Source organism: Arvicanthis niloticus, chromosome 9, assembly GCF_011762505.2.
Source record: "Arvicanthis niloticus isolate mArvNil1 chromosome 9, mArvNil1.pat.X, whole genome shotgun sequence".
In the NCBI taxonomy this organism is placed as follows: domain Eukaryota; kingdom Metazoa; phylum Chordata; class Mammalia; order Rodentia; family Muridae; genus Arvicanthis; species Arvicanthis niloticus.
The window spans coordinates 71,425,606-71,451,061 of NC_047666.1; the positions used below are offsets into that span (position 1 = coordinate 71,425,606).

Here is a 25,456-nt window from a genome sequence, read left to right on the forward strand (position 1 = left end):
ATCTTATGGTTTTAATAGTTGCAACTGAAAACATACACATGATGCAAAAAAAAGATAGGCCTCAGTCTAGCTCCAGAAAATGATTACAGAAGTGATGCACAAAATCTAAGTTAGTTTCTTTATTTTTATTGTATTATTATTAAAACCTCTCAGTTCAGGCAACTAAACAAAGTCCTGAATTGGCACAGTATGTTCATAATACAGACCTAGAATTTCACAAAACAGTTAAAAAGAGAGAGAGACTTAGTCCTCACACCACAGCACTTTGCAGAGTGTCAGAGTTGTGCAATTAATAAATGTTCTAGACACAAATGAATAAATCATTAATTTAGTCAAACAAACATTTAAGACAATAAATGCTTTGATATTTTCTTAAACCCTATTTTCAAGTAGCCAGCCTAGGGGAGGAAGAGGAGACCAAACACCAACACATAAGCTACTGAAAAGAACAAAGTATCAATGTTAGGCAGAGACTTAACTTTAGGTTCACAGGGTGACTTCAAGATCTCTAGCCTCTATTTGAAAGCCAAGGTGAAAAAACAACAGCTATGGAAGTGAAATCAGTGTCTCTTACACATGAACCAGCACTGACCTGAAGAGTCATAAATTCAAGACATTTTATTTTAAAACTTGAGTACAATATGAAGATGACTAGTTTATATTTTAAAGCATCATACCGACTAGCTGACCTACATCAATTTTCTCCTTTCATTTTCCTTAATTTTTCTTCTTTAGAAGATTCATTTTCCTTCTCCTTTCCCAAAAAGAACGTTTCCAATAACTGTTCCTAAAGTATTTTCTTTCCCTTTTTAAAAAGTAAATTAAACTATTGTATTTATAGGAGTGGTATCTTAGTTTAGATCCCATTTTAAATAGATCAGTATATTTTACATCAGTCTTCCAAAAATTGATTATGGTGAGATACAAACAACGCTGAGGTGACACCTGTACAAAGCAAAAATATAAATGAAAAATAAATAATAGTAAAAACCAAGTGACTAATTATGGTAAAGCAGAATTTCATCAACATCCTAAAAACCTGCAAATTCCATAACAAAAACCTTTTTTAAAAATGGAGGAAAAAGGGCCTTTTAAATTCCTTTGTACTTTTCTAAATACAAAGTTAAGATTTAGTCTAATGAACTGAACACACGAAAATAAACAGATAAGGAAACAAATTCTGTGTTAAAGCAATAAGTAAAAGCATATCAAAACCTACAAAACGGGAACAAATTAGACTAGAGAAGTGGCTCAGTGGTTAGAGTATTTTTGCTCTTGCAGAGGACAGGAGTTAGGTTTCCAGAGCCCACAGGTAGTTTACAACTGTCTGTAACTCCAGGTCCAAAGAGCCAATGCTGTCTTCTGACTTCTGTGGGTGCCAGGTATGCACATGGTGAAGAGAAATATGCAGGGAAAACACTTACATATAAAATAAATAAATCTAGTAAGAAAATTTTAAATAAAAGATAAGAAGCATAAATTATATTATTAACCTTTTTAAAATTCAAAACCTCTGATTGAAGAGCAACAAAAACAATAGCTAGGTCAATACAAAACCTCTAAGGTTTCCCTTCTTCTAACCTCTTAAAAACAAGGGTCATTCAACTGAACAAATCCAGAGTTATCCAGGCAGAATGTTACTGTGCACTGTGTGAGGATTCAAGTGCTGACTTCTGTCTCCCCTGTATCTTGTACAGTCCTTATTCAGAGAATCTCCTGTCTCAGTCTTGTGTAAACATCAGCTCCCAACTGTTCAATAAAGAGAACTTAACAGCCAATGGCTGAGCAGAAAATAGAATAGGGCTGGACTTCCTGCCAGCCGGGGGAAGGGGTGGAGAAAAAGGAAATAGGGGATTAACCTCAAGGAGAGAGTCCAGGAGAGACTCTGAGAAAACACCTAGAGCAGGGAAAGCTGGAGTGGACTCTGGCTTGGGGATGGGGAGGAGGCAAATTCATTTAGAGGATTAGAATTGAGTAATACTGCTCAGGTGCCATGCCTTTAAAGCATGTTAAGTAAATAACAGCCCAGTGTCAATTATTTGGGAGCTAGCTGGATGGGAAGAAAACTGTAACACCTATATTATAAAGCTACTAACAGAGTTACATACAGGCTGTCCATAAAAAAACATACTTTAGACAGGAAGACACCAGAAAGTTAAAAGTAAAAGTTATAGCAAACACTGACTGTACCAGAAATGGAGCAGTGCAAACAGAACACTAAGCAAGAAAGACAAAGCAACCAGAGATACACATTTTATGGGAAAGGTCACATTACAAGAACACACAGCTACAAGCGTATGCACAGAAACAACCTGAGTGCTGACACTATGGAAAGGAAAATAGTGAGATGGTACCTAGCACTCCATTCTCTAGAAAACCTGAGACATTGCCGTATTAAGTTACTATCCATAGAACACTCCAAAGAGACACACTATTCTCAAGTACACAGGCATATTTGGAAGCCTAGGTCATGTGCACGGCTGCCTTGTGTTTTCTTGAAGTCCTGGGGACTGAATTCACGGCCTTGCATATGTGAAGCAAGAGTTATAATCCCAACTCCACGTGCTGGCTGAAATCTCAGGGGATTGGCTCAAAAACACAATGCTTGCTAACCCTCTTAAGAGCCTGTATTCAATCTCCAGCACTAAAATTCATGCATACATACTAATGCATGTTCTGCCCAGTGACAGGTTTATACCACCAGTACTCCAGGGAAAGACTGTGAGCCAATGGGAACTATGTAGTGAGACCTGCCTTACCAGTCAATAAATACTAAAGTTATACAAAGTGTTACACAAAGTTATACTGTAGACACTAAAAACCAGGACTGGAGAGATGGCTCACCAGTTAGGACTTACTGCTCTTACAAAGGACCTGGTTCACTTTCTAAAAGCCCACACTGGCTCACAACAACAACAATCCAGGTCCAGAGGATCAGATGCGCTTTTCCAACTTCCATGGGAAACAAGAACACACAAGGTACACACACACATTCAGGCAAAACACTCACTCATAAAATAAATAAATCTTTTACAAAAGAAATAAAAATGGATAAAGAGCCAAGAAATTAAATTTTTTTCAATTTTTCATTTTCTACCTTCTTTCTAATGTTCTTCTAAACAAGCAATGTGTCACAATACACAATGTCTCATATCTATAATCACAGCACTCTAGGGGCTGAGGCAAAAACATTACTCCAAATCTGAGGCCTGAATAGTGAGAACCAGCTCAAAATATGAAAAACAAAAAAACAAACAAAAAAGCAACCATTCAAAGAAGAAATCACAAGTAAAATATTAAGCTAAAACAAAACAATGCATAAAAATTTATGAGTATCATAAATCAAAAAAGTTGATTCATTGAAAAGACTAACAAAACTGCAACTTATTAGCTATATGACAAAGGCCAAAAAAAAAAAAAAAAGACACAAACTGTGAATCTGAAAAAACTCCATAACTGTAAGGGGAGCATCATTATCACATTTACAGAAATCAAAACATGCAATTACAAGGAGCAACCATAAACAACTCTGTGCCAACAAATCAGCCAACTTATAGGAAATGGAAACCTTCCTAGGAAGAAACCAATTACTAAACCAGATTCGTGGAGGAGGACAGCAGGGCTGCATACACAAACCTGTCATTTAAAGTGTCCCTCCGAAGAAACAGTCAGGCCCAGACACAGTTACAACAAACAACAAGCTAAGGAAGGAACACACTCTGGGAGAACATAAAAGCAAAGGAGACGTTTCCCAACTCATTCTTAGAGGCTGGCTCTAAATTAGTCGCAAAATCACAAAGATATCAGGAAAAAAAAAAAAAACTATGTATTAACATCCTTCATGAATAAGGTCATAAAAATCCTCAACAGAACAACATCTAAAAAGAATTACAAACCATCACTAAGTAGAATTTATCCTAGAAATATAAGCTAGGTTCAACAATTTTTAAAAATTAATGCAATTTATAATGTTTATTTGAAAAGTTATTTCTATAGCTGTAAAATAAATAGACAGGATCCATAATCATCCATGAGTTAAAATGAAGTCAATAAGCCAGGAATAAAAGAAAACTTCTTTAACCTGATGAAAGTACTTTACAACAAAATCTACAGCTAACATTCTGCTATGCTAATCTGGCAATAAACGCTGGTCCAGGAAAAGCCAGAGAAGATAGATGACTTCTAGTCTACATTATATCACAGGAGATAGCCAATGAATCAATCAGAAGACCCCACCCAGACAACAAAGGGAAGCAGTACTGCATTATTCACGAATGACATGATTCTGTACACAGAATATACTGAGATTTTTTTCCAAATCTTCCCAAACCAAGTAAATTCAACGAGATCTAAGATAAATGACTCATAAACAAAAGTAATTTATATTTCTGCATATAAGCAATAAAAATAAATGTTTTAATTTTGTTACTAAAAATAATGGCTAGGAATAAAAGTATTTGCCTCACATGTGATTCAATCTCCAGCACTATAAAAATAAATAAAATAAGAGGGACTGTCAACATAACTCGATGGCTAAAGGTACTTCCTAGACAAAGCCTGGTAACCTGAGTTTGGTCTCCATGACTGACATAAAAGTAAAAATACAGAACTAACTCCCAAAAGTTGTCCTCTGATCAACTCACACATATAAATAATAAAATTCTTTAAAAATAAGAAATAACATAAAGTGTATGCATGAGGTCTTGGATTCAGTCTCCAGCCCGTTAGTATACAGGGAGGCCCTAGATTCAATCCCCAGCACAATAAGTAAAATAATTCTATCATAATAGACAAATATACATTAAATTACTTTTTATGGTATACATTCAAAATACTATCAGGGATACATTTTATAAAAGAGTTTAAGAGCTAACTTACTTCACACACAGAAACACACACACACAATCAAAACTAATCATATATCTGATCTAAATATAATTAAACTAATAAAACTCTTGGAAGTTTCTCTGATAAGAGGAAAAAATATTTATCACTTTGCATCGGACAAAGATTCCTAGTAGCACCAAAAGCAATTTTAATAAGAGCAAAAACTGATAAATTGCACAAATTATACATAATGAAAACTTTAATATTTGTTTCAAAATGTCATCAAGAAAATAAAGACGTAAGCTTGTAGTGACAGAAAACATTCCTAAATCATATGCCCAATGACAAAATCTTACCTACATCAAAAAGACCTTATAAACGCAATAACAAAACCAATGAATAAACCATTATTAAAATCGGCAGAATGAGGGCCGTCAAGGTGCTGAGCAGATGAGGGCTCTCGCTGCCAAGTCCTGATGACCACTGGGCCCACATGGAACAAGGAGAGATCCGACTATTAAAAGTTATCCTCTGACCTCCAGATGCCAACCTCAGCATGTGCCTTCCCTGGATAAGGAATTTTGATTGAGAGAATACTTCAAAATAATTGTCTAATTGGGCCTCATGAGGAAAATCTAAGCTATCCATTGGGTCCAAAATGATTACTGGTTGGCCAGAAGCAAGGAAAGTTAGTAAGTCTGTAGGAATATGAAAGAAAATACACAACACATCCAAAACCGGGGCAAACTCCAATTCTTGAGTTCTTTTTTTTATTATTTTCTTCCTGGCTATAAAAGGAATAAGTATTTGTTCTCTATGAAAAAATTTAGAAACATAAAAATATAAAGGATATTTTTCTAATCTTTTCATTACATACATGTGTATATCATATATATTTGTAAATATATATACCAATATAAGCAATCTCAATTATCAGTAAATGGAAAAACTGATTTTTTTGCTTTTAAAATAGGTGAGACAAAATAGATTAATGTGTAAACCAATGAGATTTAGAATTATAATTGGTAGACTGGGTAAGGCTAAATCAGAGCCTGTAGCAGGAAAGAGGAAAGAGTTAAGAATGAAGAACCAACAATGCATGTAATAATGCTTGGGAGGCCGCAGACAGAGAGTGAGGCTCTCTCTGACAGCAAAGCAGCAACGGCAACAGCAAACCAAACTTTACAGAGTGTCCATGCCAACGCCAGGAGCACAGGGCGTGACTACATCCGAATCACCGGGCCTTCAGAGGAATATCTACAGTAGGTCTCCCAGTCTGTTGGACCTTAATGGTTTGTTTGCCTAAGCAAAACATGTTATTTGTAAAGATCCTCCCAGCTTTTGTTCATCTGGGACTGTTATGCTTTCTTACACACTTCTGAAGTTTTGATGGACACAGGATTCTAAGTTTTGTGTTTTTTTTTTCCTTTCAGCACTTTTTACCTTTCAGTCTAAATAGTTTTAAGGATTCTGCCTATTCTCTAATTAAAGTTCCCTCGTATATATCAAGTCTTTTAACATGATGTATCTTTGGCTTTTCTGAATTTGATTATAACTTGTCTTTTAGTATGTTCCTCTTGCACAAGCCCCCTGGCCTCTCAAGCACTGGCACTCACTCCTGCCTTTCTTCACAGCACAGGGCTCAGCCAGGGCTTCTCCACACTCTCTCTGTCCCGTTCTCCTCTTTCCCGTCTGGGATCAGTGAGCACTGCTGTTCACTCTTCAGTTTTCTTCCTTCTGACCCTCAGATCTGATAATATCCCTTCTGCTGTCTCAAGTTTCCTGTTTTGTTTTTTTTCCTTTAGGTCAAATTTACCTTTAAATTTCCTAGTGAATTTTTCATCTTACGAATGCTCATTTCAGTTGCAGAATTTTTTTTGCTTTTTTTATTTCACTTTTTTGAAACATCTCCCTTAGTTCTCTCACTAAGTGTCACTGAGACACTCTGACAGTCTGTTTCAGAGATCTATCGAAAAGTTACATTGTTCCTCTTTTTAACTTCTACCAAACTTTCTGTTATTCACTTCTATGCCACTGATAACTTAAGGTAGGTTTTGTTATTGTTTGGTTGGTTGGTATTTTGTTTTCATTTTTTGCTTGTTTGTTTTTAGGGTTTTTTTTTTTTTTTTTTTTTTGCTTGTTTGTGTTTTTACTAAAGTGATTTTTCTTTAACTTATAAATTTTTCTGAATTCTTAAATAATCTTACTTCAGAACTTTTCTAATGTTATACTTTCCCTCATAAGTTATATTGGTTTCTCGTTGATTTTTGTATATATTTAAAAGAGGTTTTGCCTTCTTCCTTAATGAAGTTTTCTGGAATGTTTTATTTGTATGAATTTCTTTCCTTTGCAGTAACATTAAGTGGCATTTCATCTGATACTTTTCTGATTCTCCTTTGTCCTTAAGGTATTTAAGGTAATTCTAACTTCACAAAAATACATGCCTCTTGTTCCCATGATGCTCAAAACTGTGACAATTTGGTTTCAGAAAACCACTGGCTGTCCCCTTCCCAGACTTCTAGGAAAGTCTTCTTTCCTCTCCTTCCTTCATTTCTCTGTGTCCGACTGTCCGTTCCTATGCAGCTCTCATACACAACTCATTTCTATTAAGTATGGCGCCCTAGCTTGAGTAAAAGGTCTGACATTATCATTTTCAAAGTTATTTAAACTGGGGTCAAACTGCTAACTCCGCCTGTCCTTTCTGTGGATGTGACCCTTGCTAGATATAGGAGTGAGTAGCCACTAATGTTCAGTATTTCCTGTCAGTTGGGTTTTTTTTTTTTTTTTTTTTTTGGGGGGGGGGAGTGTTAAGGCAGGGTTTCTCTGTGTAGCCCAGGCAGTCCTGGAACTCACTCTGTAGACCAGGCTGGATTTGAGCTCATGTCACATCCCACTGTCCCTCAGAGCTGAGGCTGTTCTGGAGCCCTACTTTTAAGTCTTATGAGACACTATGTCACCTCTCTGCTCACCCCTGCACAGGCAGTGATGCCATGCTACTACCTCCCTGCTGGCCTCTAACTGAGATCCAAATGCCTCTGTGTCCTGAGTGCTGGGATTAAAGGTGTGCACCCAGACAGGCAGCTCAGCTCTCTTTTTTTAAACAAAGCCTCACTAAATCTGCATGTTCAAAATGCTGTGACAACACATGAGAAATGTAACTGCAGGGGAGTGGGGAGGTTGAGGACTATGTATGTACACATGTATGCTGGTGCAGAGAGAGAGAGAGAGAGAGAGAGAGAGAGAGAGAGAGAGAGAGAGAGAGAGAGAGAGAGAAAGACGGGGGGGGGATGTCTCCCTCCATCACGCTCCTTGATTTTTTTTTTTTTTTTTTGGAGTCAGGATTTCTCACTGAACCTAGAGCTCACTGACTGACTTGCCAGGAAGCCTCTAGAATCACACTGTCTCTGCTTCCTAGAACAGGGGTTACAGGAGTGCACTGCCACACCCTTTTTTGTGGGGGACAGTAAGGATCTGAACACTGGTTCTCATGCTCACACAGCAAGCACATTACCAGCTTTGAAAACATATAAATTAACCAAATTAAAAGCCTATTCCAATTCCCTTTGACACAAAAATATACACTAATTTCTTAAAACAAATGATTATCAGCCTTTTGCTTTGGTTGATATAATGTTTTCTTAAATTAAAAAAAAAAGAAAGAAAGGAAAGAAGGAAGGAAGGAAGGAAGGGAGGGAGGGAGGGAGGGAGAGAGAGAGAGAGAGAGAGAGAGAGAGAGCGCGCGCATGCCAAGGCAGGACTGGAGCTGCTCAGCCGTTAAGAGCACGCGTGTGTGTTCACGCATTCACATAAATGAAGCCCAGATCCCAGAATCATATGATAAGAGAAGTGACCTGTAATGCCTGTGACTCTTGTGCTGAGGGATCCTAAGTCATCCTCTGGCCTCCAAACCCACAGGCACATCCACATGTGCCCATACACTCATGCAAACACATAAAATCTTAGAACAAGGCAATCTTACCGATTTGTTCCATCCAAGTTTGATTTATGGATGAAATTAAGTTTTGCATCTGCCCAATAAAGCTTCCGCTCCTCATAATCCAGAGTCAGTCCATTTGGCCAGTAAATTTCAGTGTTTATTATAACAAAACGACTTGAACCATCCATTCCAGCACGTTCTATCTTTGGCACTTCTCCCCAGTCTGTCCAGTACATGAACCTAAAAATCATTAAAAAGAAAAATTAAAGCCATGACATAAATAACCACAAAATATTTTTTAATTATTGCTATTAGATAAAGCTTTCTCAGAAACAAGAAACAGAAAACAAACCCTAGACATTTTTCCCAAAATTCAATAATCTACTACTTTAAATCAATAAATGATTCCGACAGTAACATAAGGAATACAATACAGAGACCAAAGTTATTCTGAAAACAGAACATTTACACTGTCCCACTGTATGTCCCACAGATTATTTATTAACAAAGAGAAAATGGCAACTATCGAGACAGTCTGGAGGACCATACTATAATACTAAAAACAAGTCAGGCGGTGGTGGCGCATGCCTTTAATCCCAGCACTTGGGAGGCAGAGGCAGGCAGATTTCTGAGTTCGAGGCCAGCCTGGTCTACAGAGTGAGTTCCAGGATAGCCAGGACTACACAGAGAAACCCTGTCTTGAAAAAACCAAAAGAAAAAAAAATACTAAAAACAAGCTGTCTACAGCAGGAGCAGCATCAATAAGAGACAGAACTGACATGATCAACCTCTCATGTGGGGTATTGGAAAACAAGACATCAGTTATGTGGTTTTACACCCCACTCCTGCCCATCCACATAGAATGCCTAGCCTCAATGAACTCGTACATAAAAGAGCTCAAATTGAGAGACACTCTACAAAACTGGCCTCTTGACAATAGGGATGTCATGAAAGTCATGAAATTCACAAAAATGCTAAGGAACCAATCTAGACTAGACGACACCAAGCATGATAACTAAATGAGATCTGATATTCTCACTATAGAAGAAAAACTAAATTCCCTTGATATAAAAGAAAACTGTGCTAGATATACATCAATTAACAGCCCATCCTCTGAAAGCTAACAGAGGTACTATGACCTATAAATGAAGAGGCATTCAGGCTAGGAAGATGACTCATCAAGGAAAGGCACTTGAAACCAAGTGTGACAACATGAGTCTTAGCCCCAGAACCCACATGGTAGGAGACTAACTCCCATAAACTGTCTCTGAACCTCACGTGAGGACTACAACATTTTTATACCCCATACACACATAATAAATGTTAAAGTATGAGACAGCCAATAAATATACTAAAACCCACACAGAGTTCAAGTATGGAGTGATGACAGGGAATTGTCTGTGACCACATCTATTGGCACTGTCGCTCTTTCTTCAGTGGCCAACCAAAGAAATGACGGGAGGAAACACCTGAGTCATGTGTATCACTTCCAACAAGTCTGCAAAATATGCATTGTTCCATACTATATTTCCAAACAAGGAAAGTCAAGAATATTCAGTTCGGTGCTCGGTCATCCCGCCAGCTGCTGAAGCCTGGCAGCAGTGTGAAGACTGGGAGGTTTAAAGGAGCACAGAGCAGTGCTTCTGCACAGTCCTAACATGGCTGCTCTCATTTCCTTCATACGGCTACAGAGACTATACTCGAACTCAGGGTGTAATTCCGGCTGACATTACAGACAGGCATACACCACCACACTGGGCTCTTTTTTTCTCCTTTTACTTTTCTTTCAAACTGTCTCATGCAGGCTGACCCCAAGCTAACTTTGTAGCTACAGATGACCTTGAACACCTAATTAATTCTCTTGCTTCTACCTCACAAATGCTGGGATTACTGGCCTGCGTAACCAGGCTTGTACTCTGTTCTGTTATGCTTATACTTTGATACACACATCAAACAGGTCAATTATTCCAGCTAACATAAAAATTAAAATCAGTTATTATAAAGTTCTGTTGTTCCAGACTACTTCCTCGATCCACCTACCTACACCTTCCACCACCACCACCACATTATGAATGGTTCAATGGATCGTTATAGCTCATATGATTCAGTCAACTCTGAACACAGTAACATCAGTGACCAAACTTTCAACACACAAGCCTTTTAAAGGACCCTTTATATCCAAACTGTAACAAGTAACAAGCTAGGTAAGAATATATTTGAACTCATCAACATGATAAAGAATTTCACTCAGAATGCATAACAGATTTTTACATGAAGGCAACCACTAACACTGTAAGTAGGAGACAAGGATATCCAGCTCAGGGGGACAGCACCTTCCTAAGCATAAATCCTAAGTGTAAAGCCTAGGGCTGTTAAAGGGGGGGAGGGGGACCTTTCAGTCATTTCATCAGATATTCAAACAGCTAATCAGGCTTGGAAACAGGAATAACCATAATATTTTAGTTTTTGCAAGTGGGAATATAAATAGTGTGGCCACATCAATAAAACACAATTCAGTTCTGGGTTTGTGTTTTAATGTTAAACCTGGATTTGTCAGATAACCCAGCAATTTCTCTCTACCCTCTACCCAAGAGATAAGAAATACTATGTTCATATACAGACTTATACATGAACATTCATATCAATATTACTAATAATAGGAAAAAATAGAAACCTACCAATCTTTCATTAATAGGTGTAATGATAAAAACAAAATTTCCTACCTTCATACAATAGAATAATATTCAGCAATGGAAAGAAACTACATACTTGATACATGGATGAGTGTGTGATAGTCTTCAAAAATACCATCATAAAGTGAAAGAAGCCAGACAGAACATATGCTGTCTGATTACAATCGAATCAATAGTCCTAGCAAATACACAAATAAAGGAAACCAGCAGCTGCCTGAGGTGTGAGATCAGGTTCCTCTGCCAGGTGACGGCAATGCTCTAAACTTGACGGTGTTCTGTCAGTGAGAACTGTGGAACTGTGAAAGTGGGTGAGAGGGAGGCAGCATTTTACAGAATTTGTTTTCCCAAAGAGCAGACCCAACAAGGCCGCGAGGGATACTGCAATCATCCCATATAAGAGTAAGTGACCCACTCCTGCAGAGACAATGGAGGTTACACTTTATGACAAAACTAGAAATGACTAGTCAAATCCGCCGAAGATTCTAAGACTCCTTTATAATGTCACGGAACTAGGTATCAAAACCATACTGTGAACACAGAGAAAAGTGGTTGCAATGCTACATAAGTAATCCCATCAAATAATTTATAGTATATGCAACTGACAGCAGACAGAAGACCAAAAATTGATGAGAAAAAAAAATAACAGGGTGCTGATGAAAGAAAGCATCTCTGATGCTTTAAAGAAAGGAGGCATCAGTACATCCCAGAATAAACACAGCTGAAAGGTAAGGGGATCTGACCTACTAGTGTGGAGATGGCACCGTCATTCTCAGTTACAAGTTGTACACACTACAGTTATAAATCCTTTAATCATGAAGCACGTACCAGGAAAGACAGTGTGGCACAATGTCCTGGGAACAGAAGCTTTGCCACTTCCTGCAGTGACCCTGAGCGACCACTCAGAAGCCATCCTTGCACTGGGCTCTTTCTCACTCCGGGAGTAAAGGGCGGGGTCCTTAGCATCATCTAGCTCTGGTCAGCTGAGTCCGCGAGTCTTCGACTTCCACACATCCAAAGGTCACCTTACCATGATGTGGCCGGCCACTTCCACTACAGACTACCCTCTTGCAGTTTAACTCCAATAGTGTAACGCCTCCTCCCTAAACGTCATCAGTGCTCCTTTAGAGACCTCAGAGTATCTTACACTCAGAAGTTATGCTAATTAATATCTAGGGTTTACTGCTTCTGACACATTTAAGTTTTCTTAACTTTGCTGAATAAGAAAAGGTAGAAAAGTAAATGTTCTTCACTTCTTGAAATAACTGAAGTATTCCTTTTTCTGAAGTTTATGTCTTCCTGCATAATGATTCTCATAACATTTTTAGAAGTATGTGGTGTCCATCTTTGTGTGGGCACTGTAAGTGGTGCCCATGGAGAACAGACCCATATAATCCCTGGAACTGGAGTTACAGGAAGTTGTGTGACCCACCTGACATGGGTGCTGGAAAACAAACTTGGATCTTCAGCAAGAATAGTATGTGCTCTTAACCACCAAGACATCTCCCCAGCACCCCTCTGCATGTCGATTCTTAACAATCTATTGATTATATACAATAGCTTCTATCTAAAAGATTTATCAAAACAAAAAGTAACATTTAAAAAATGGGTTGGCAGAGAAAAGTGAGTAGGGACTCCCAATGAATTTGAGAGTTTGACAGGATTATAATTTGACATGCTAATTTACAATCAAATGGCACACTTGCAGTAAAGATGTCAACGTTATTCTGGATCCAGAGTCATTCTCCTTTATATATTACAGAAACCTGGTTGAACCCTACCACCTGGGTTGAGTCTCAGAGGCACCACACTGGTGAACAAATATGTGTACACAGGAACTCCAGAGCATAGACTCTACTATTACTACAGCCTAAAACAGAAGGTTTGAGATAAGGACACAGAAATGGTCAAATCACCAACAAAACTGTCTAGGAACTCAGATGCCTAAACTTGATTTTTTTTAATGGGGGAAAGGGAGTAAATGTCCATGTGGTTTGAAACAGGCTCTTTCTCACTGCTGCACACACTCGGCTAGTTGGCTGCTTCAGCTTTACTTGGCTTCAGAGAATCCAAACTACTGAGACATCTCTCCAGCCCCAACTTGTCTTCTTAAGACATTGGGAAAACATTAATCAATTTGACAGCTAATTCACTTAGGGAATAAACCCACAGACAGATATTACTCAGGGATCCACTCTGATTTCCATATGGGAATGATGGGAGAGGAACGAAACAGTGACAGCTGAACAACAGACAGAAACACTCATTTATACAGCGTCCACCTTTCCAGAGCCATCTTTTACTGTTTCCTGCCTTAAATCCTCATGATGACAGTAACAAATGTCTTACTCTCACTGATGACTTCTTGTGGTACTCCATTCACAAAGACAGAAGCACAGCTCAGCCAAAAATGTTAGGTGGTATCCCTGGCCTTGTCTCTGTCTGACCCTATATGAAACACAATGATCAAATATTTTTCCCAAAAGACATACACTTCCTTACTTCTATATTTTAGCATATACTATCTTATCCTATCCTAACTTAAAATGCAATCAAGCACACTCAATAATCTAAGAGTTGCAGCTATAACAGTAACTTCTACTATGCCAGTCACTCCACAATAAATAATCACAATTTAAAACAGAATATATGAAGCAGCTATTGTAGGAACTAAATATAGGCATCACAAGCTTACAGAAGAGAGAACCTCACCATATTGGCATCTCTGTCTGGCTTGAGCTTCTTTTTTTTGGGGGGGGGGCTGGAGGGAGGTGGTTGGGGATTATATCTTATGCATGCAACCCCTGTGTGTTTATATGTGCAACTGCCTTTGGTGTATTCAGAGAACAGTTACCTTTAAGTCATCCACCACCACTGGCTCTCACAGTCTTCCACCCTGCCCAATCTTAAATTCACATGAATAAAGGTAATGCATCCTAACCTGTGCAGTAGACCTTCTACTAATCTAACTTTGGAAAGTACTTTAAAATATCTAAGCTTTGATTGTATAATCTGTGTAAGATGTAACCAGATACTGACATGCTTTATTTTTTTCCTTAATATATTAGTAAAATGAAGGGATCAAGTAGATTGTTCTTAAGACCTGACTTATTTACAAGTTTGGTTTTTTCAATTGTGTCATCTCCTTCTATATTCCCTATCATATCTCAATCATCCTTCCAATATCAGACAGGGGGAAAAAAACACAAGCAAGATTCAAACTGTAGCAAAGACGTGCACAAACCCCAGGGGCATTCCTTTTCACTCACAAAATATCACAGATACTTGACACTGGACAGGGAGGAGCCAGCCAGCAACTCAACTACTTCCCTGTACTTAATCCTTCACTTCACATCTTGAAAGAACAGAAACAGAACACTAGATATTTGCTTTCCAATCCTCCCCTGCAATCAGTGCACACATCCGAGTCAATCATTGTCAATCAGAGACATGAACCTCAATTTTTGAGTGCGATGGCAAACATCTGAATTTAGGCTCAAGAACCTGGAGTTGGAGGTGAGCCTGAGTCAAACAGCAAATTCCAGGCCAGTCTGCACCAAACAGACTCTAAGTGTGAAAAGGGGTGGCAGAGGCAGCAGAAAAGGAAGCAGCAGAAAGCATCATAGCTCTTCACTCGAGTAAGGCTGGAGGTCACCTGCATTCATTAATCCTTCTCTAATCCAATTCTAAAGGGAAGCTACAGGCTATGTGTCATCAGAGTGCCAACAGATGTGAGCACAGTGCTACCAGTACTGCTCACAAGAGCCAACACCTGGGTGTGATCTGTAGCTGTTCCTAAATAGAGAGCCCAACTCAAGTTCTATTGTTTAGGAAATTCTATAAGTAACTCAACAGCTTTTTTTAAACCTACAATCTTTTAGTAATGAAACTAAAAAAAGATTCTGTTTTCTTAAAACTACGAATGCTAACACATACTCTTAAACCCAAAGCCACTCCAACAATCCCTTCAGAGCTTCCTGATATATAACAAAGGGAACTTTCAAGTCACACAGTTCTTCCCACGATCATGGCCAGCAGCAGCACCACCGGTTGACCAACGGCAGCCAGACTTCCCTTGGCGTGCAGGTACCAAGATAGTATCTTGATGAAAACTGATGAGGGAGAAAGGACAGATGAAAAGACCAGCCTAGCGTTAACATGACACTTACGTCACCGTGATCAGGGAAACAATGGATCGGAGAGAAACCCATGAGCAGTGAGCATTACCCACACATTCATAACCACAGATCGTCACTCCCTGGTGGCCTAGTGGCTACGATTTGGTGCTCTCATAACCACAAAGCTGGTGTGCAGCCACCTTTTGAGAGGCGGTGGGTGGTACAGCTATGAGATAGCCACTTAGTTCTTAGTTATTTAAAAACTGAAATGTTTATGAGTAAGTTCTCTTTAGCATGTTTTCCTCCCTGCCTCCTAACACACAAAGTAACAACAGCTACTACAAGTAAGTGCCTGCACAGGAATTTTCATCCTTGGCAACTTACTAAAAACAGCACTGACCTGGATTCTTCCACCTGATATTCTGATTTAATTTTGGCCTGAGCTGGAGCTAGGAATCAACTTATTCTTTTTAAATTATTTTTGTTAGAGTACAGAAGTATTACATTTCGTTATGGCATCTTCATATAGAACTTGTTTCTGTTGATCCTCGTCCACTGCTCCAATCCCACACTCACACCACATATATGCACATTCACACATTAAAAGCTAAGATCTACAGATGAGGCAGAACATACGGTGCTTTATCTTTCTGAGTCTGTGTTACTTCACTTAATAATTTCTAGATACATCTACTTTTCTTCAAATTTCATACTTTTATTTTTCTTTATGGCTGAATGAAATTCCATTAAGTCTCAAACAGGGGCTAGAAAGATGACTCAGTGGGTACAGCACTTGCCAGGTAAGCCTAATTAAGCCTAACTACCTCGGTTTAGATTCCCAGTACCCATACAAAAGCCAGATGCAGCAGCGTACACACACACTTCCATAATCCCAGCACATTGATACCAGGAGATGAAAGGCAGAGACAGGAAAATCACTAGAAGCTTGGGGGCCAGGTATATGCAGCTGTGTACAAGAGACCCAACATGTGGTAGGTGAGGACTGACACAGGAGAACATGTGCACATATGCATGCAAATGCACACACACACACACACACACACACACAGACAGAGAGAGACAGAGACAGACAGACAGAGTTAGTTCCAGACCGGCAGACAAATATGGCGGTCCACACTTGTATTTACAAGCAAGACTCTATCTTAAAATAAAACTGGAAGGAAAAGAAGTTCCTACAGAATTCTAATATATTCAGACATGGATTTGAACCAGTAAAGCAGAATGTGATTTTTCTCAACACCTGTTTATCCATCATGCTCTGGTCTTATACTGGTGGTATTAGTGAGTTGAACTCATTAACCAAATGCCTCAAAACACTAGCCTCAGGTGGCCTAAAAGCTCTGCAAGTCCATATGTGGTATTAAAGCACAAAATAGCCCCTGCCCACACAACAGCTTTCCATTGCTTTGGAATGTCTGAGAATGGGAACCTTAAAACTTCACAGTGACCACTTAAAATCTGACTTAAAATATTTAGGGTTAAAAAAAATTCTCAAATTTCTCCTGTAACCTTTTAAAATTTTTAGTAGCTAATTCTTTATAGAGAGAGATTTTAGTTTTTAATTCATCCAATATTTTCAAGTTTGCCTTTGCTAATAAAGGTGGTGTGATAACTACTCTTCAAATTTTGTCTTTATAGAAAATACAGTCAAATGGCAATGTTTCAATCACCCAAAGCATATACAACTTACTATAGTCTCTTTGACACTGTGCTGCTTTGATATTAGTTGACTACCTTTGGCTACATGGAAAGTATGGAAAAGATCATAAAAATGAATGTTTTTTAGTAATTATGAAATTTGTCCATTCCTGAGAAACTCCAGTCAAGAGACTAATTTCTTGGACCTGGAGAAATGGCTTATCAGTTAAAAGCACTGGCTGTTCTTTCAAAGATCTGGGTTCAATTCCCAGCATCGTCACAAGCATCTGTAACCCCAGTCCCGGGGCACTGGGCACCAGGAACCATGACCAGGCAGCAGATACACACATGCTGCACAGACATACACACAGGCAAACACCCAACACAAAACAACAACCTAAACAAAACTGCATTACTCAAAAAGCAACCGAAGAAGGTGTGTTGATGCCCACCTGCAATCCCAGCACTCAGAAAGCTAAAGCTGAAAGACAGCAAGTTTGAGGCCAGCTAGTACTACACGGAGACCCCCGGTCTTTAAAAAAAGAAAGGAGAAGGAAAGACAGATTTGAATATTTAGATATGTATTTCATTTTGAACATTCATCGCAATCAGGAATTATGGGGACTAAAGAGATGGCTCAGGGGTTAAGAGCGTTAGCTGCCTGCTCTTACAGAGGACCAGGGTTCAATTCCCAGCACCAGCTCAGAACTATCTGTAAGCCCAGTTACAGGGATCTGACACCCCAGTAAAACACTTACAACATAAAAATAAATAAAATGTTTAAAGGGGAATTATGGAATAGCAAAGGATAAATTGTGGTGAGGAAAGGGGGGGCTGGGTAGAGGAGGGAACTGGAAGGATAATTAACACTAAAGACTTTTAAGTCACATGGAAACCTACTACTGTAGAAGCTCCTAAAATTTATCTCTACACATACATTAAAAGGGTCAAAATCGCCAGGCAGTGGTGGCACACGCCTTTAATCCCAGCACCTGGGAGGCAGAGGCAGGCAGATTTCTGAGTTCGAGGCCAGCCTGGTCTACAGAGTGAGTTCCAGGACAGCCAGGGCTACACAGAGAAACCACTACCAGACACCATAAGGCCAACAAAGAAAAAAAGCCTTGTCCTAGGAATGAGTTACTTCCTCTGAAGTTGTTGACTACTGAGGTCCCTAAAGACCTCCAAACATTACAGGTTATTGCCAGATCCTAGGTACCTTCCAGAACTGGTTGGTAAGACTCTATTGCTGACAACATATACTCAAGTCATAGAACATGAAAAAATTAAGCTAGTACTAACCTGGAAACTTCATCCCTACTGACTAGCTTTCATAGTAGTGGAAGGAACTATGCATGCTACCAGAGGAGAAACAATCATCAGTCTCACCCAGATAAAAACCCTGTGACTATAGTAACAGCTTATTATGCCTAACAAGACAATACAGCTGGCAACTGTGGCACAAACATTATGGGAGAAACCAACCACTTTCTACGAGGACTTATGGCTCACTCCACAAAATGAAATCCACACCTAGCACCATTACCAGACCCAGACCCTATGGCTAGACAGATCATAGACACTAAAAGAGAACCTACTATTATTATTCTGCTAAATAGACATACTATTCAAACTAAACTCTAATGACCTACCACTATACCCCATCATTGTGAGACTGTGAAATTAGACTCCAGCCAATGGGGGAAAAACACACACACGCACCTGAGTTAGAATAAAAAAACAAGTGAACTTTCTAAAGTCCCAGTGCGCTTGCTAGTTTGGTTTGAATCTCAGAACACCCTTTTTTTTTTTTTTTTTTTTTTTTAAATTGCCTTGCTGAGATACTTTTATTTCGTTCTTGTGTTCCTTTGTGCAACAATGAAATTAATACTTTGCTTCTAACAGTGTCACAATCAAGTAGTATGAATTGGCAACTTAACGTCTGATTTTCTTAACCAGTATTAGAACAGCTTGCTAATTTCTAAATTAAATTATGCTGGGTGTCTGGTTAAGACTAAAAGTGTTGGGCTGGTGAGATGGCTCAGTGGTTAAGAGCACTGACTGCTCTTCCAGAGGTCATGAGTTCAAATCCCAGCAACCACATGGTGGCTCACAACCATCCATAATGAGATCTGATGCCCTCATATGGGTGTCTGAAGACAGCTACAGTGTACTTACACAAAATAAATAAATAAATTCTAAAAAAAAAAAAAAAAAAAAAAGACTGAAAGTGTTAATCAGCATGGAAGAATTACCATATTGATTACTGTATCTTCTAATCCGTGGACAAAGACTACCTCTTAGTTTATTTGTTTATTCAGGTCTTCTTTGACTTCTTAAGCTCTTCCTCTGCAGTCTACAGCAGAGAGAGTTGCATGTTCTGTAGTTACATTTATGCTTAAGCAGTCCATGTCTTATTATAAATTTATACTGTTTTAACACTTCAATTTTCAATTGTTCTTGCTACTGTATATATACATGTATAAAATAAGAAGTGGATACACATGTGCCACAGCACAAGTGCACAGTGTAGATCACAGGACAACTTGGTTAAGCTGGTTCTTTCCTTCCATCTTTACATGAATTCCAGGTGTCAAAGTCTGGTAACCAGATGTGTGCAGCAGGTGCCTTTACCCAACCTCACAAGCCTTATAACTGCTTTGTATCCAATCTTATAACCTGTGATCTGGCTCAATACACTTATTAGTTCTAGTAACCACTTGCAGTGTATTCTAAGATTTATTTTTATTTATGTGTCTGTGTCTGTATGTGTCTGTGTCTGTGTCTGTGTCTGTATGTGCATGTGTATGTGTATGTGCATGTGTGCATAAGTGTTCAGGGCATCCAGAAGAGGACATTAGATCCCTTGAAACTAGAGTTACAGTCAATTGTGAGTCACCAAACATGGGTGCTGGGAAAGGAATTCTGTTCCTCTCTGCATAAGCATCAAAAGCTCTTACAACTGAGCTTCTCCTCCATCACTGCAGCTGTTTATTAATACATAATTATGCTTCTAAAGGAAACATTTTCCCAAAAGGTACTTCTTCACTTTTCCTCTTCCTCTCCTCTCAGTTTTCCTGCAGGACAGACACCCTTGTACAAATTACAGCAGTGAGTACTAATCTTTTTCCTACTGCAGTGTATCACTAATTAAAATCTGCTCTTACAACTTTAGCAAATAGCTTTATCTTTGATAGAATTGTATGCAATTGTTCATAATACTGAAACTAACGGGTGAATTTTACTGTGTATAAATTATGTCTCCATTAAAATTTTAAAGCTTAAAAAAAAAAAAAAGAGTTCAAACCACCAGCAGTTATTTACCTTACTAATAAGTTAGGTTGAGAGTCACAGGACTCATGTGCTCCTCTAACATGCTCAGAAGTCATGAGCAATGCTGTCACAGCTCCTGTTTCTGGGAACAACTGAATGCATACGGCTTTCTCAGAGACAAGCAGTGACCAGCAATCTACTGACCACACCAAGTTTGTATACGGCTCCATAATTAAGAATGATGTCTACATTTTTTTTTTAAGAATTGAAAAACAAACTCCAGAAACAAAAAAGAAAAACATGTAACAAGGACCGTATGTGGCCTGCCAAAAACTAAAGTATTTACTATTTGTGCCTTGATAGAAAACATCTGCTATCCCTCTCTAAACCCTGCTACTCAAAGTGTGGTCCTTGTGCCAACAGGCTCAGGAAAATCTCAAGCTCCATCCGGGCAAAGAGTCATTAATGAGAACAATACCAAAGTGTTATCTTTCCTGATGCTGCTCTGTCAGAAACTGCAGTCAGTACATAATGTAAGAAGTTTTATGAAACTCTAAAAAACACTAAGGAATAATACCAGATGCCTATAAAGCAATTGGCAAATTGCTTGATCAATTCAGAAAAACACCAATTATTGAATACAAAATTATATGACAGTCCAACATCAAAATAAAAGTTTTTAAAATTATCCTTCCAGCTAATTCTGTAATCTCAACAATGAGACATTTAAGATCTCTCAGAAGGACTGACTTCACTCAAGCCTTCACCTTCCGGACAGTGCCTTCAATTCTCACATCACAAGCTCTTTTATCAGCACCTCCAAAAAAAGCTTGTGAGTGACCAATCTACAAGTCCCGCCACAAAGCTAGTGTTTAATTAAAAAGCAGGTACATGTGCTAGCTACACAGACATTGCAGAATGTTTTTCTTTAGGAATAATGGAGAAGGAAGGAACTTCACATTTATATTTAACAAAATTATAAATACCACAAAATATTAAAGATGGTCTGTGATCAAGGGGTTTGCAACAACAAAAACGTCTCCCATACTGAATGAAGTATTCAACAACATGGTTAATAATGCAGCAGCACACCTGAGTCTAGGAGCTCCTGCCTCTCCTAGTCCCTACCGCTTGTCCCTGAGGTCTGACAACGTCTATTGATTTATTTCTTAAATCAGCGGTTCTCAACCTTCCTAATGCTGGGTGATCCCAACCATAAAATTACTTTTGTTGCTACTTCATAACTGTAATTTTGCTGTTATAAACTGTAATATAAATATCTGATATGCAGAAAATCAGATATGCAACCCCTGTCAAAGGGTCATTTAAGGTACCCCTGGAGGTCACAGCCCATACATTGAGAACCACTATCCTACATGAAATACTCATTATTGACGATAATATACATTTCTATTCAAGCTTAAGCTTAAGTCTATTTTAATTCCAGTAAAAGCTATGAGATTAATGAAATAATATTTAAAGAGTATGCTTTTCCTATATTGAACTAAGTGGTTAAAAGCAATCACTACTCTTGCAGAAGACCTAGGTTCCTTTCCCAACTCCCACATGGTGGCTCACAAACTCCAGTTCCAGGAAATCAGAAATGCTCTTCAGCATTCTGCTGGCACCAGACACATGGTACACATATATAGCTGCAGGCATAACACTCGTACTCGTAAAAAAATAAATATTAAAATGGAAAATAAATATTTTGTCTTTTTTTTTCTTTTTAGCAAAGGAAAATAGGTAGTGTGAGGAAGGAAACATGGCCTTTTCATCCTGAGATGGGTTTCCAGAATAGAAAGTATCACAGGATTACAGCAGCTTAGGGGAAACTCTCAAGCACACCAACAGTCAAGATCAAGTGCCTCTCTACCCAGGCCGCCACACAGGAGACAGCTGAGATAAGCTGCTGGCCTCCACTCTTTCTCTTACTTTGAACTCAGAAGTGAAAGCTGATTGGTGGGCACAGATGAAGGGGTAGGTGTCGTTGGTTTTTTTATTGCAGTTAACCTCTCTCTTAGTGAGCTATGGATACCTAGAAGTGCTAATAAAATTGCTAAATTCAACTGGTATAAGAATATAGTCTGCTTTCAAAAGTAAGATCAGGGAAGCACTCAGTAGGTTGATAAATTATCTCCATTTTTCAAAAGCCAAGCGAAAGCCTCATTCAGGAGAATGTCAGCAATTACTCTTGGATTACATAGCCTACTTGCCTAATTTATTTTGGCCTCAATGCTTCTACTCTGGCTTTGAATTAAAAGTGTAAACATATTTAATCGATACTAAAGAAGTAAGGATATGTGGTTACAGCCCTACTTTGTAACAGTATGCACATCTGCTACCCATCAAAAATCATGAAAACTAATACCAGGTTGTTATAAGCTGTTCATTAGTATCCATATGAACATGATTTCATTGCTGTGTCTAGCCTATTTATTTGTGATGCTTTCTGAAAAATAATTTTAAATGGAATAAAGGACAGAAGGGAGGCTTCGTCTCAACTGAAAGGGAATGAGAGTAAACACATACTGAGTTTCATATTAGAACTGAGCTATAGTGAACCAAATCTATATTAAGTCACAATTCACTTTATGATCCTTATGTTCCTGATCTGTAAGTCATTAACATACACATTAGTAAGAATATAAAATATATTAAGTCATCTATTGTAATGATAATGTAGGCACATCCACCTTCCATTTCTCAAAACTCAAACTGCATGCACATTCAAGTTTTGCGTGTCTACTGCTCTTAAGAATGCATCCAATCCAACTACCTTAATAAGCAACATTGCAGGCAGTGTGTTGGAGGTACAGTGGTAAGTACAACTGTCTTCCAATATGTGAAACACAAAAGTCAGAATTTCTAGTTCTAGTCATCTGGTAACAAGTTAGCCAGAAAAACTACTACTCTTTACTTGATTTGTACAGATAGACAAAATAAAACATATAAACACCTCTTTCAGCACAGAGCTAGGGTATCAGGGAAAGGGGTGACCTTCAGTAACCAAACATGACAGAAAAAAAAAGGCAAAACTTGCTAGACTTCGTGGACAACAACACTAGAGGTTTTCTGATCCCAGAATCTAAAAGGCTTCTATGGTGGTGGAAACTCAAGGAAGAAGACAAACCCTGGAACACAATCAACCCGGTGTTAAGATTCCTTCACAAGCATTAACTGTAGGAACAACTGAAGAAAGCAATCTGCCCAGCAGCAGAGAAGCAAGCAGCACTTGTCTCATGGCTTAACCCACTGAAAAGGAGGTAAATGAAAACACTCACCAAACACTGTGTAGCCACAAAGTGCCCTCAGAAGGGTTGAGGGTTTGAATTTATCACATATAGTACAGAAACTCCCAATTCCAAAATTAAATACAGAGCCAGGCATAATCACGCTTGGACCTAAGAGCTTGAGACAGGAGGATGAACATAGACAGAGGCCAACTTGTGCTACAGTAAGAGACCTTGTATTTCCAAGCAGGATGATGAAGTTTAAAACTATATGGGACCACAAAGACCTGTCTCAAACAAACTGTCCTCCTTCCTACTAAGAGTGCGACTGTAACCGTAAGCTCCAGCTAGGAATTCAACTGGAGGTAGAATGCTTACCTAGCTACTTGCAATTCAACAAATTGGCAGCAAAAAAGCAAACAGAAACAAAAGTCTTACAAAGAAAGCTTTCATTAAAAAGCAAAGCTCTGAAAATATTGTGCTATATAAAGTCATTTAGTACAAATGTTCCCTTTCAATATCCCCTTAATGAAAGTAGACTTAAAATACAAACACAAAAATTGGACAATCCACTCAGTAGGCAAAGGCAAATAGAAGCTGAGCTGGAGGGCAGCCTGGCCATAGGGCAGCCTGGCCATCACAGTGAGTTCCAGGGCAGCCAGATTAACACAGCTGAGACCAGGAAAAAAAAAAAAAAAAAAAACAGACAATTCAAATTCATTAACTTGGGGACTGAAGAGATGGCTCAGCGGTTAAGAGTGCTGACTGCTCTTCCACAGGTCCTGAGTTCAATTCCCAGCAACCACACGGTGGCTCACAACCATCTGTAATAGGATCAGATGCCCTCTTCAAGTGTCAGGTGTGCCTGAAGACAGCTGCAGGATACTCATATTAAATAAACAAATAAATAAATAAATTTGTAAAAAAAAATTCATTAACTTGAGGCAAAACTAAGAACATCACTTTATATAAAGAAAAAGTGGTTGAGGGGTAGGACATTTTCAGGAAAAAAGTTCTGCTCTAATATCAGAGAACACCTGTATATACTCAACACACTGCCTCCGAATGGCCTAGATTCACATCCCAGAAGCTGATCGAGCACAACTTAGAATATTTCCTGACAAGACTAATAATTTTTCTAACATACTACTCTTAATTTTTAGGTTTTTATTTATCTCTATCTATTTAAAAGGCAGTGAAAAGGGAGCAAATACAAATCTCTTGTCTACATTTTCCGTTCTGCAATTTTAAAAAAAAACAAAAACAAAACTTCTTTTATATTTTAAAGCACTTTTAAAATGTAAGGGGTGGGGGAGCTTAAGCAGGTTTTAAAGGCAAAATAGCTCTGAATAAGGAAGGCGCAGTGTAAGACAAGCAGTATTGCTTAAGAACAGTAGAATCAGTTTTTTAAGGATCTGTTCTGTAGGAACAATTCTAAACTTAGCATGAGTCCAAAGCCTGCTCAGCTACTCTGAGGCTCTCAGGGCCAGCCTAACCTACGCAGGGAGACCTGCGCTTAAGGGAGAAAAAGACACGAAAGGGGCATGGGAATGTGGCAAGAACCTGAGGGGACATGGGTAGAGAAGATATACAAAAGAACAGTACAATACAGGTACGAAATTGTGCAAGAATGAATAAATTTTAAAATACACACATAAATAATAATCACTTAGGTTTAAAAGAGGAGCAGAACCCCACAGTTCTAAACATAGCATACCTAAG

General features: G+C 38.6%; 1 protein-coding gene across 1 annotated transcript in view; it reads right to left on the reverse strand.

Annotated features, from left to right (window-relative positions):
• Positions 1-25,456, reverse strand: part of Lrp6 (LDL receptor related protein 6) — a 111,897-nt gene that overhangs the window by 61,151 nt on the left and 25,290 nt on the right. The window contains exon 3 of the mRNA XM_034512138.2: positions 8,807-9,004. Within this exon, the coding sequence (XP_034368029.1) occupies positions 8,807-9,004 (198 nt within the window). The remainder of the gene's footprint in view (positions 1-8,806; positions 9,005-25,456) is intronic.